We start from the raw sequence: 13289 nt of genomic DNA, 5'->3' as shown, positions 1-13289 counted from the left end.
CACTTCAAGGTCGAGTTATGAACGTGGCAATGCCACATCACCATCATGATGATGTGGCACTATCACATCACACTTTGGATATGGATTACTAATGTAGCATATATGAGTTCAAGTTGCCATGTGGCATGTCAGCAACCAAAATCTCTTTATAAATCACTTTAGAATCATAATGGTCAATTTGGACGAAAAGTATTAAAAAGATTAAATTGAAATAATTTTTAAAATTAAGAAATAAAAATATTACGATTTTAAGTAAAGGGATTAAATTGAAAAAAATACCTTAATACATAGACTTTTTAAATATTTTGACATATTGCTTCAATTATCAATTACTTTCTATTTTCTTTAATGATTAATCTTTTACTGAAATTTTAGATGGGCTGGAATTGAAAGGACTCTTTCATCATTGTTGCAATTGTAAAGCCCACAGCAAACCCAACCCAACTCGTCAAATACACAGCCACCTTCAGATGGGCTTCTTCTTCAACAAATTGAACCAGAAAACTAATTTGGGTTTGGCAAAACGAAGCCATGCATGAGCTATTAAGACTTCCAATATTATTTGCATTTAACATTTATTACATACTTAAAAAGAATTCCCAACTGGGCTTTCTCTTTTTGTTACGTCTCAACTTAGAAAGTGGCCACGTTTGAAGTTGGCTTCTGCATGTTCTGCTTCTCCATATTTTGACAGCTGGAGCTGAAGAGGGAGTTGGAGATTAGGTTAGTGGCTAACAGGTGATGGGTTGGGTCAGAGGTTTTATAGTTGAGGTGTAGAGGTTAGAAGAGAGTAGGGATAAATTGGAAAGCAAAAGAAGAATAAGAAAAAAAAAATTTAACAAAAATTAGATTTGATAAAAAAAGGAATGGGTAAAGAAAGGGTAAAAGAAAGGGATGGAGATACATGAGAGAAAGGTAAGTTTAGGTTGAGAGGGAGATGTGGGAGGAAAAAATAGAAAAAAAAAAGGAAAAATTGAGAAAAAGGAATGGGCGGTTTTTTTAATTGGGAAAAAATTGAGATTCAATTTTTTGTAGTTTTCTCTCTTTTTTATTTTTTGTTATTATTTTTAATATTTAATTTTTTACTAATTATATTTAAAATTTTTATAATTTTTTTATTACAATGTCGGAAATAACAAAAATATATCCTAACAATGCATTGTATATAGACACCTGTTACTAATAATATTACCTATACATGATAGCATTGTGAAAGATCAAACAAGTTTAAGTTTGATAAACAAGTTCATATTGAATAAATTTAAAACATCATCACAATATTTTTTGACTTTTAAAAATTTATCTTTACACATTACAATATAATTCATAAATAATATTTTGATGATTTTTTATTTTTAATCATTATCTTTATTAATGTAAATTAATTTCATATCTTATTTATATATAAAAAAATTGTGCTCAATGCGTGGCATGGGCTACATTCTAGTTATTACAAGAAGAGGGAGATAGAAAGAAAACACAACAAAATTTTAAAGACAATAATATTTGCATTCAAGAAGGAACTAATCATGCAAATCAACATGTATTTAGGCACACAACTTCTTCAATTATTTCAATATTATTTCTTCATCGCAACGCACTGAGGCATCACCTTAATCAAGAACAAAAAAAAAAGAAAACCAGCAAAGAATTGACGAAGGAATTGATGAAGCATTCAAGCCTCCAGCACTGACAATTAAAAAAAAAATAAAAAGAGTCAGGAATGATTTCGTTACTGGACAATAGTTACAAAAGGGACCCGAAATAAAGACCATGGTTATCCCACTGCAACCAAATTACCTCTTTTCTGCACGAACGCCACAGCTATAAAATCAAAGTGATAGCTCCCATAGTCAGAGATTAACCTCCCTATGCAACGAAGAAACTACCTACTACTTCAGCTTCTTTACCTTCAATGAAAATCTCACCCATTGAGCATCAGCTAAGAGACAAGCCGTACCCTTAAGGCCTATTCAAACACCAGTATGTACTATGCTTACCACAAACTACATAGCCAACGTCCACACTATTTCATCAGGGGCAACCAAAGAAGAGATGTCGATCCTTGCTCGTTGGCTTCGTAAGACACCTTGAGCTGTTAATTTGCTAGAATTTGATGATGTTCACTCCAGACCTTGATTAGCTTTTATTTTCACCTGCTTAGTAGGATATAGATGGCCATATAGTAAACTACAGAAATGAAGAAAAACAAGGCAAGAAATATCAAAATTTGCGAAATTAACAAAATATTGCTCTTTGTCAATTCTCTTTTTTTTTTTTTTGGATAAGCCGAAAGAAAAGGATTACCATATTCTAACCGTAACCCTCCAAAGGAAGAACAAAGCACACTTTGCAGGACCCTAGCAACATATACAGTATCCTTCAAAGGGCCCTGTAACCGAAGAAAACACTAAAAATCTTCCTTGCTATAAACCAGTAAGAAACCCAAACGGTAAGCTCTCCTTAACACCCCTCACAATATATAACAGGGAAAAGCCAGACTTCTTCGTCAATTCTAACAAGCCAAGGATCAGGTCGGATCACCTCCTACACACGTTGGGCCTTTAAATCCCATTCAATCACACTGGTTCAGAAACTCGTTTTGTTTTAACATGTTGTCATTTGTCAATCCCAACCTTGAACCTGAGCCTGCTGCTCACTTCTAGTTGGAAATTTAAAGAGTTCTCTAGCTTCAATTTACTCCCTTCAAGGACTCCTAGACATTGTTTTCTGTCTTCTTTAGCTACTTTTTCTTTCTTCTGTTTCAGATAAAGCTCAGCTAATTATTTTGAGTGCCCCAAGTTGGCATTTGAATGGACCCTTAACTTTTCAAACCCCATTTGCCTTGAGTATCATCAGGAAATGTCAGCATCATTTTTCTGATGAATCCGAAAGCATATGCCACAAATAGCTAAACATGTCCACTCCGTTCAAGGGAAGAATCTTCTAAGTTTGTCGATAGAATAGTTCTTATTATAACAACAAGCTCTTTATGCCAAATTGAATGGTACATTCAGTGTGTGGGCTGGAAAAAGAGGTACTTGCTAGGACAACCAAGAACAGCATCTCACATCCTTGGCAGTTGGCGCACCATCTACCATTATAATGTCTACAAAAGGAAATCTAATTCCTCCGAAATAACACAATAAATCGGAGGTGTGATTACAATTTTCTTTTTGAAGTAAGCTTTGATACATTGTTAATCAACTAATTTAAATCTGATCAGTTATAGAGGCGTAAGACCAATCTAAATATAAACTTGGATAAACTCAAAATTTAAATCCGATATGAAATAACATCTCTTAATGATCATGAATATTGAATCAAGTAGAGTGGAATAAATAGAAATGTAACTTTTTAACAAAAAGCAAAATTTATACATAAAATTCTTGATTACATCATATAAAAACTATATTATTTTTGCTAAAAAAAAAATTGTTTTAAAACCTATAATATTAATAAGTGACCGACACTACAAGACCTTCCTTTTGGCCTTTGCTTCTTCTTCTTTTTCTTTTTTTTAAGTAATGAATGAGATTTAGGAATCTATCCTTAATGAATATATGTTAAATGAATCATCGACTGCAACCTAGGATACTACTTTAATAAATTTAATGAGGTCACATTATAATTTATAGATTTCTAAAATTATATTAAAAGAATATGGTTGTATACATTGTTCTCTCTTTGGGTTTTTATCGTTATTTTATTTTATTTTAAAGAATTTTTTAAAAATTTTTTATTTATTTTATTTTTATATTAAAATAATAAGTTCCTTTGAAAATAATTGATGATCTTTACTTTTAATGTCTAAATTGTTTTTTTAAAAAATCATGAAAAGATTAGAATGTAGAAAAAAATAAGAATATTAAGTATTTAAGAAAGAAAAGAGAACGTAATTGTGAGACATTAAAAAAATATATAATTTCAAAAGTAAAATATATATTTTATGTGTAAATACTGTCCTTCTTAATAATGAAAGATGATATCCTCCACATAAAAAAAAAGTAAAAAAATGACTAATGATTGATCTGTTGAAGTATAAAAGAAAGAAAATGACTATATGATATATGGTTGAAGAGACATAGAGAGGTGACTTGAGAATTTTGAAAATGGTCCACTAAAGAGATGACTCAATAGGCTGTATCTATTTATTTTAAAAATTTATATGTTATTAAATTAATTAAATCAAACTTAATTCATGCTAATTAATAGGTTAAATTGAAACAAGCTTTTTGTTAAGATAATTTTGAATTGTAGTTTAACTCAGATAGTTTTATTCTGGTTAAACTAATATATCTTAATAAAATAGTTTTTAAATCTAGTTAAACTAGTATCACATATCTTAATTGTATTAGGATAAAATTATTGTATTTTATTCTATAAAATGATCCTATAGGGTTAAAGAATAATAAACACCTAGATTTAAAGAGAGTGACTTGCATATACCTGAGATAAGAGTTGGGAGTTTAAAACAATTTTTGTAATCTACTGATTTTTCACTTAGTGGATCTTTCTCTTTTGTTGTGTCCATGAATATAGGTCATCAAAAAATCGAATCACGTAAATTCTTCTGTTTTTGTGAATATGCTTGATTTTTTTTTATTCTATTGAGTAAGATCTTAAATAATTCGTTAGAGATAATTTCGTAATTTTCTGAATGGCAAATACCACCAGAAGCCACTAAATTAAAAGTTATGTTAGACTTTATATAATATTTGTCATTGGGAGGCAACTCCATCTGGTTTATATAACGTATGGCCAGCGTCTTCTTCTAGTGCTCTGTTAAAACTTATATTAGAGTTTGCCATTAAAGGAAAATGTTAATTCAACACATTGGTTGGTAGAAAAGATAAATTTTTTGTCTTTTTAACCAATAAAGAAAAATTTTGATTTTTCTTGCCTTCTTTTTCTTCGTTTCTGTAGTTGACTATATGGCCATCTATGTCCTACCTAACAGGTGAAAATAGAAACTAATCAAGGTCTGAAGTGAACATCATCAAATTCTGGCAAATTAACAGCTCAAGATGTCTTACGAAGCCAACAAGCAAGGATCTACATCTCTTCTTTGGTTTCCCAGTGTGGAGTTCGGCTATGTAGTTTGTGGTAATCACAGTACATATTATTGTCTTTGTTTTTGATAGGAAGACTAAACAGCTACCAAATTAATTAGCAGAGTTTAGTTGCTTGTGAAGCCATATATGTGCAGGAAGAAAGGTTGATGGGTGCAGCTCAAACAGGAAGCATTGATCAGTTGTATGAATTAATTCAGAAGATGGAAATGTTTTGAGGCGCCTTGATCAGGATGAGTATGCTGATATATACTCCATTGCACATAGCAGCTGCTGCAGGGCACAGTGATTTTTTGTAATGGAGATTATGAACTTAAAAACCATTTGCTAGGAAGCTGAATCAAGATGGCTTTAGCCCCATTCACATGGCCTTGCATAAATGGGCAAAGAGAAATAGTGTTAACGACGGAGGTGCAGCAGTGGAATGCCATTGATTCAACGGGTAGATTGGGCACAATGAAAGAAAGTACGGTAGTGGCAGAGGAAACACAGGACTCCTAAATTCATCAGGATTCAGAGGGTTAACAAAGTTGGAAGAAATTGTTTTCTGGATTATAGACAGATCCAAGGCTGCCCATTTTCTCTCCTGATCCTAAACTGTGGTGCCATGCCATCTATGAACTAACTTAAACCCACCATTAAATTTATTAGCTTCGTTCGCTTGGCTATTATCTGGAGTTGCTGGCTCTTTGGCCGCCAAATAATTTTTGCACGTTTGGGCCTTTTGGGTCAGCTTTCCTGTTTCCAGATCTCAACTCTCAATCAGTTTGCCTTGCCCAGTTGTCCCTCTCGAAATGAAAAGAGAAAAGGAAAAGCATCAATTAATTCATATGGAACTTATTTATTGTCATTCTTTTTCTAGATTTTGATTTATTGTCATATCCCAAGGGTTGTTTCGAAATTCCAGCATATTTTAATTTGTTTCATCAAGTTTCCATGCAAAATTCTGTAAAAACAATTTAGGAAATATCTTAATTTGTCCTCCATTGATTTTGTAATGAAAAGGGACAATTAAATAAGGAGATTTGGATACGCAAAGTGTAGGATAACAAAAGAAATAGAGAAACAAGAATATTAAAATTTTCTTCTACTCGAAAAAGTCATCACATTAAATAGGGTTTTATTTCTTTCTTTTTTTTTCAATTTTCTTACTTATCTTATCTGGTCGTAATATTAAAATAGACAATTCTTGGATTTTATACTAACTAAATTAATTTTTTTCTGAAAAATTTAGTTGAGGTTACAAAAAGAGATAAAATTTGTGTTTACAAGGTCGCATTTTAGAGCAAAGGGGATAAATTCATAATACTACTTAGAAGCTTTATTATCAATAAAGTTGCTTTGACAAATCCATCCATTAAGAAATTTGCTGCTCTAAAATTGTAGGTGAAGGTTATTGTCTAATCAAATTAAATTAAATACTTTATTCAATAGTAGAAGGAAAATTACAAGAGAAATTAAAACAGCTCGTACTGGAGAAAGACAGGATCAATATCTGTCTATATATATATATATATATAATATGCATAGTAATAATTACTGTGGATTGAGCTTGAGCATGGTATCCACCATCTCTCGCACCACCTCCCAAGCCTTGATAACATGTTTATCCTCTGTAAGAGTGGCGCCGATGGCAAATCTCATCATATAAATTCCCTCAACCTGAGCATGAGTCATGTATATATGCCCCGATGCGTTGATTGACTCTAACAATTTTCTGTTGAACTCATTTGCATGCTTCTGATGAACATGATGATCAGCTTCACCGCAAGGTTCATTCTGAATTTTACACAAAGCGGATGGCAAAACCCTGAAACAGACCGTAGCAAAAGTACCTGGGTACTACCACCTCAAACCTGTTGTCGCAAGCCAGGAGCTCTTCGAAACGTTTTGCCATTTTGACGTGGCTTCTCAGAAAGTTTCTAAGGTTGGCCACACCGTAACTTCTAAGCACAAGCCAAAGTTTCATAGCTCGAAACCTTCTGCTCAGAGTTATCTGCCAATCTTTGTAGTCTACCACTTGCTTTGAATCAGTTGCTTTATTTTTCAGGTATTCCGGGCTCGTTGAGAGAGATTTGTAAGAGTGCTTGGATCCTTCACCCAAAGACAACAGCAATCCAAAGTGGTGAAGAACCATTTATGAGCATTAAGACTAAAAGAATTGGCACCTTCCACACCATTGATAAAATGTCGAAACTCAGGGCAAATACAGGCACTTCCTGCATAAGCAGCATCGACATGAACCCACACTCCATATTCTTTTGCTACATCGCACAGCGGCCCCAACGGATCAACAGCGGTGGTCGACGTTGTCCCCACTGTGGCACAGAGATATAGTGGGATCAGTCCTGCTTTTACATCTGTAGTTATTGCAATTCGTAATGATTCTGGTGACAGACCAAATAATGTTGATTTGTTTGTCTTGATGGCCCGAAAATTTTTAGGGTCGATACCCACAATTTTAGCTGCCTTTGCTACAGCGCTATGTGTTTGGTCCGACCCATAGACAACTAATTTCGCAATATTCTCCCTCCCAATTTTGCTCAACATTTGATCTCTTGCTGCTGTTAGTGTACACAACATGGCCTCACAAGTAGTTCCCTGTATCACACCCCCTCCATTTCCAGAGAAAAGGAAACTTTGAGGAAGCTCAAGCATTTGACCAAGCCAATCCATGACTATGGATTCAAGCTCCGTCGCGGCTGGTGATGATATCCAATTGAATCCCACCACATTGAAACCGGTGCCAAGCACCTCCCCAAGGAAGCCAGCAATGCTGCCACTTGATGGGAAGTATGCAAAATAGTTAGGACTTTGCCAGTGTGTTATACCAGGGATTATATGTTTCTCAACATCTTGAAGGATTGCTTCAACGGGTTCTGCAATATATGGGGCGGACATTGGCAAGAGTTTCCGAAGGTAGCCCGGTTCAACTTGACTGAGGACTGGGTATCTCTCAATGTTTTGGTAATAGTCAGCTAGGAAATCTATGATCATGTGACCTTGCTTTCTGAATTCCTCAGGGTCTAGGGGGTTAACGATGTTGGTAGAACAGCTTCCATCTTCATTCATGGACGCAAGGCTGCCCATTGAGATTGAAAAAACAAAAGTTGCTAGTAACTTTGCTTCCTAGAAAGAATGACAAGGTGCTTGGTATTGATCAGGCAACCAGCAGAGCTTTTATATATACTCTTACTTGTTAACAACCTGCAGTTACGTTCATGCGTAAGATTTGGTGGCTTTAAATTCGGCAAGGCCACCGCCGAGCAATTCTATTGGGTATATATATATATTTTTTACTTTGTTTCCAAGCATTTCTTGGCAATTACTCTACTGTTAAACCTTCAATGCACAGCCATATTTCGTGTCGGCAATGTGTATGATATATAGTAAACGGCCAATTTGCTAATTTATTATTGTACTTTTCGTTTTCAATTGTGCCAATGGGAATAATCTATTGCATTCTTTATATGTATGCTTGTGTTGGCATTTACAATCCTCACTATTTCTTTCTTTTTTTTTTAACTCCTCGATCTAAAGAAAGCTTATCATTGGAGTAACCACAAGGATACTAAGATCCAACCTTAATACACGGAAATATAGTGGCATTTGCTAGAAATGACATCCTCATTGTGATGTCATTCATATAGTGTGTAGTGGTCTATGATTCGGATATTGTACTTTATTCATATAAACATTCTTTTTGAAAGAGTTTTTACTTGCAAAAAAAAAAAAGCTTTAATGGTGTTCAGCTCGTTAGAATAGTGTGGAAAGAAATCTTTGATTGTGGAGCCGGATTCGGTGATTGCCATATCATGGATGAATATTAAGGAATCGAGACCGTGGGCACAATGGAAGATCATTGGAGGAGTTAGTTTCAAACATGTCTACAGAGAAGCTAATGGTTTTGCTGATACTTTAGCAAGGCTGGAAGTTGCTGATGCTAATACAAAAAACGTGATGTACAGACAAGGGACACGAGGTCCTGCTTGATTTCTCATTGACTACGCATTTGCATTGGTGATGAGAACCAGTTTAGCTGTTATTGTTCCAAAGATTTTATGATTCTGGTTTTGTTTTTGTCAGTTGATGATTACAGGGATATTGTATGGATGAATTTTGAGAGCATGAATCATTGTAAAAGCGGCGGAGATGCCATCGATCCAATTTTTGTACTATTCTAAAGACTTGGTATGCGTGAGCTGGTTTAAACTTCTTTTCAATGAAAGAATTATTGATGACTCGATGCAAATTAATACTTCAAACAGCCAAAGGCTTTTATTGCATCCACAGGTATTTAAATTGTGTTTCACATGTTACTGGTTTCCTCATTAATAAAATCCTGACAGGTGAGGGGAAAAGTAGTTATGACTGATGAAAATATGAGGCACCTTTCCCCATTCCCGCACATGGAATTGTTACTAATGTCTTCTGATTGTCTTTAAATAATATCAGTTGCAGAAAACTTGCAATCCAAGCTGAGCTTGAGACAGGACAAGTTTCCAAATGTTCACATTTGGCTTCACAGCGAGCACGATATATATAGTTGGGCAAAGTCTAGTCGTTCCCAACTTTCATCAAGCTGTTCCACCATTGTTTCTTGCATGGAAACCAACAAGTTGTGCTTTTTTTTATATATATATATAAATTCTGATTGGTTTTTGATGCCTTCGAAGAGGGAGGTCGAACGTTTGTTAATTTCAAGTGGAAAGGGAAAAATGTTTTAGATCTACCAATGGCAGATAATTTACCATTGTCCGAGCCAACAAGTGTCCAACTTGTTGGGTCTTGCTTTTCAGTCTTCTAGGGAAAAAAAAAACATAATGAAAAACGTGCAAGTTCAAGCTACCTTCCCCTTCCAATTAACCTTTGTGTCAGCCGGTTGGTCGACGACCTCCTTCGTTCATTATTTATTGGGTTGTCCTTCGTGGTCGCATTCTGATTCAACCTCTCCTCCCCTTTATGTTCTTATTCCTGTCCTTCTCGGTGCACAATAAAGTTTCCTCTTTTTTTTTTTTGTTTGAATTCTCTCCCCTAAATTATAATTTGAGCAGACCTTTAATTAATTTTTTTCTTCGAAATCACTATAAAATTACCTGAGGAAATGGAAATGAAAGATTAGAGAGAGCTTGAAATTTTATCTATTTTAGTTGCCAAATGCAACTTGCATGCATTCATTATTTGGTTTATTTTCACGATCAGTTTGATTAATTTTCACAACATATTTAGTTAATTCGACTAATAATTTAATTGAAAGAAATTTTTAATCCTTTCTACGTCTATTAACTTTACAATTTACATGAAATAACTGGCAAGTCCAATCTCAATTAAAAATCTGTAATTTTTTTAAAAAAATCGAAATAATCATAGTGTCGAGATAGTGACATTTTTTTGACAAAGAGATATTATATTATTTATTTCACAACGATTTTCTAACAAAAAAATTAAAACGGTATGATGATATGTCCAATGCAATAAGTGATATTGTACCATCTGTTCCACAATAATTTTTTGACAAAAAATTAGAAAAGTCCAATAATATATATCATGTGATAAATGATTTTTTTTATCAATAGATATTGTTGCATTGATTATATAAAAAAATTTTAACTAAAAATTAAAAAGGTACATTAAAAATTGAATTAAAGTAGCAAACAAAACGTAAAAACAAATAGAATAATACTAAAAATTAGATTATGTATCTATTATAGATTTATCAGTGTCAATTTTTTTTTTAAATAAGAAGATCCTACTTCATTAAATTATTATTCTTTTTTAAGAAACTTAACTAAATTATTATTATTAACATCTAAAGGATATTGATTCTTATCTATTTGTGTAATTACATGAAATTTAAACAGTATTTGGGATTTTTTGAAACTTAAGAAAGATGGGTAGAGGTAGTCGGCAGGAGACGGAGTTTTGTGGTTTTTAGTGAAAGAAAAAGAAAAAAACACAGAAAAAATTCCAAAAGCATAAAAAATCACAAAAAATCAACCCAAAAAAACCAAAGAAAATGACATAAAAAAATTCAAAAAAAAATCCATCGAAAAACAAAGAGTGAAAAATAAAAAGGAAAATAGAGTTAATATGAGAGGTTGTTTTTGATTTTTCAAAGAATAGAGAGACCAAAACAATGAAGGAAAGAGAAAGAAAATGGAAAAACAAGAATATTTCTAAATAAAAAATAAAATAATTAATTGAATAAATTTAATAATCACTTGCCAAAGTACACTATTGGGAGATTTGAAGATTATTTTCACAAAGCAGAATATTTTTAAATAATTAGAAAAGCATAGGATTATAAAGTAGTGATTTAAATTGAAAATAATTTACAAAATTTCATCTTTAAAGTTAGCAAATTTTAATAAGTGTAATTAGTATTTATTTCATTTTAGTAAGTTTATGATATAAATTACGTAGTTGATGAATAATTACTTTTAATTTATTACATTTTCTCAATTCTAATTTTATTTTCTTATTTGAATGATCATAATCAAGATATCCAAAAATTAAATCATTTTTAAAAATAAAAAATTATTTAAATAAAAATTTTTCTCTAACAACAAGGCAGACAAAAATTTTTAAAAATGTCAGTACCTGAACATAATTATCTTTAATTTATTATTGCTACTATTATTTATTGTGTTTCCAAATTTAAGATTACTCCTTTTACTATTATTACTATTATTTATAATATTGTTCGAACATATGGAAAAAGCTTTTTGTATATTTTGCATCAAACTATTTATTTTTATATATAAAATATTGATCAACAAGATAGAATTAAGATGTATATATGATATCTAGTTTTATAATAAATAAACAAAAAAAAGGAAAGTAGCAAAATTTTTTTTAAAAAAAGTAACCTGTGCACATGAGACCCATTGGCACGAGATTTATTTTTCCTTATACTTGCAATGTTGGTTTGATTAGAATGTTTTTGTAGATTTGACTTTATTATATAATTTTTTAAATGTATTATAAATAAAATGTAATTGTAAAAATTACATACATTAGTAAAGATTGTATTTTTCTTTTATAATTAAGAGAAAGAGGATTTTAATCATATTCTTTAGATAAAATGATCATACACCAACAAATAAATCGAATGCTTAGATATAATAATATTTTTTTATATTACTACTGAATGTGAAAAAAATAAAACTAAAATTTTAAATATTTGCACTTTTTAAATTTCACTATATAAAAGAAATATGTTACCTAAAAAAGTGTAATTAAAATTCAATTTTATTGTAGTGCAATACAAAAATTAAATTAAAGTAACAAACAAAACGTAAAAACAAACAGAGTAATACTGAACATTGAATTACATATCTATCATAGATTTATCAATGTAATTTTTTTTAAATAAGAAGATTCTACTTGATTAAATTAATATGTTTTTGTTAGAAACTTCATTAAATTATTATTACTACTATTGTTTGCATTACATTATTATTATTAATTTACATAGTTAAAAGGAGGACAATATGTAATTGGTCGAGAATATCAGCAGTAAAATCTTGTAATATTCCAACCACTAATACAAATACATGATTAAAACTTTTTTTGTTTTGGTAATTCGATTTACTCATCCCAAAGAAAGCAAATAAATGGAAAGAAATTGTGCAAATCAAGATATCTTCAAAAGACAGATGGCCATGCAGCATTTTGCAAGCTGTTAATTAAAAATTGTAAATTAGCTTTGATGACTTCTTCTAATTAAGCAATTAAGCCAGAAAGATATGTCATGGGGAGTCTTTGGCAGACAGCCTTAGACTTATAATGCCATTTTGCTGTGGCTTAATAAATTCATCTTTTACCAAAAAAAAAAATTCAGTAGGAAAGATGAGAAGTTAGACTATTTTTTTACAACCAATAGCTGTAGGAGGAGTTAAGAGATTTAAAAATTATAAGAAAAATGGAAAATTGTAAACTAAGGCCGCCCATTGGAATCGGTCAGTCATGATGTCTCTTCCATGCATTAAAAATTTAATCAAGCTGCCTTTTTTGGTACACAAACTCCATGTCTCATCTTCTTCACAGAATTAAGGGTTTTCAAAAGTTATAAATACAAGCTAGGTCAACCCCATCATAGAGTTAAAAGGCTTAGCAATTTTCAATTAAAATCAAATTAATCAAATAAATTAAATTGATTAATTTGATTTGTTTTAATTTTTAATTTTTTTATTAACTAGCTTAACCGATTTACTA

At 31.7% G+C, this 13289-nt stretch overlaps 1 protein-coding gene across 1 annotated transcript; it reads right to left on the bottom strand.

Annotated features, from left to right (window-relative positions):
• Positions 1-6417: 6417 nt before the first annotated feature.
• LOC110418317 (tyrosine decarboxylase-like) lies at positions 6418-8531 on the bottom strand. Its single transcript, XM_021431011.2, is given in 3 exon segments — positions 6418-6905; positions 6907-7151; positions 7154-8531. Coding segments are annotated over 3 exon segments (1551 nt in total). The 5' UTR covers positions 8163-8531; the 3' UTR covers positions 6418-6608.
• Positions 8532-13289: the final 4758 nt, after the last annotated feature.

Source organism: Theobroma umbraticum, unplaced genomic scaffold, assembly GCF_002168275.2.
Source record: "Theobroma umbraticum cultivar Fairchild unplaced genomic scaffold, ASM216827v3 scaffold_50.0, whole genome shotgun sequence".
NCBI lineage: Eukaryota > Viridiplantae > Streptophyta > Magnoliopsida > Malvales > Malvaceae > Theobroma > Theobroma umbraticum.
The sequence above is the reverse complement of the archived record's forward strand: the minus strand, read 5'-3'. Positions and strand labels throughout refer to the sequence as shown.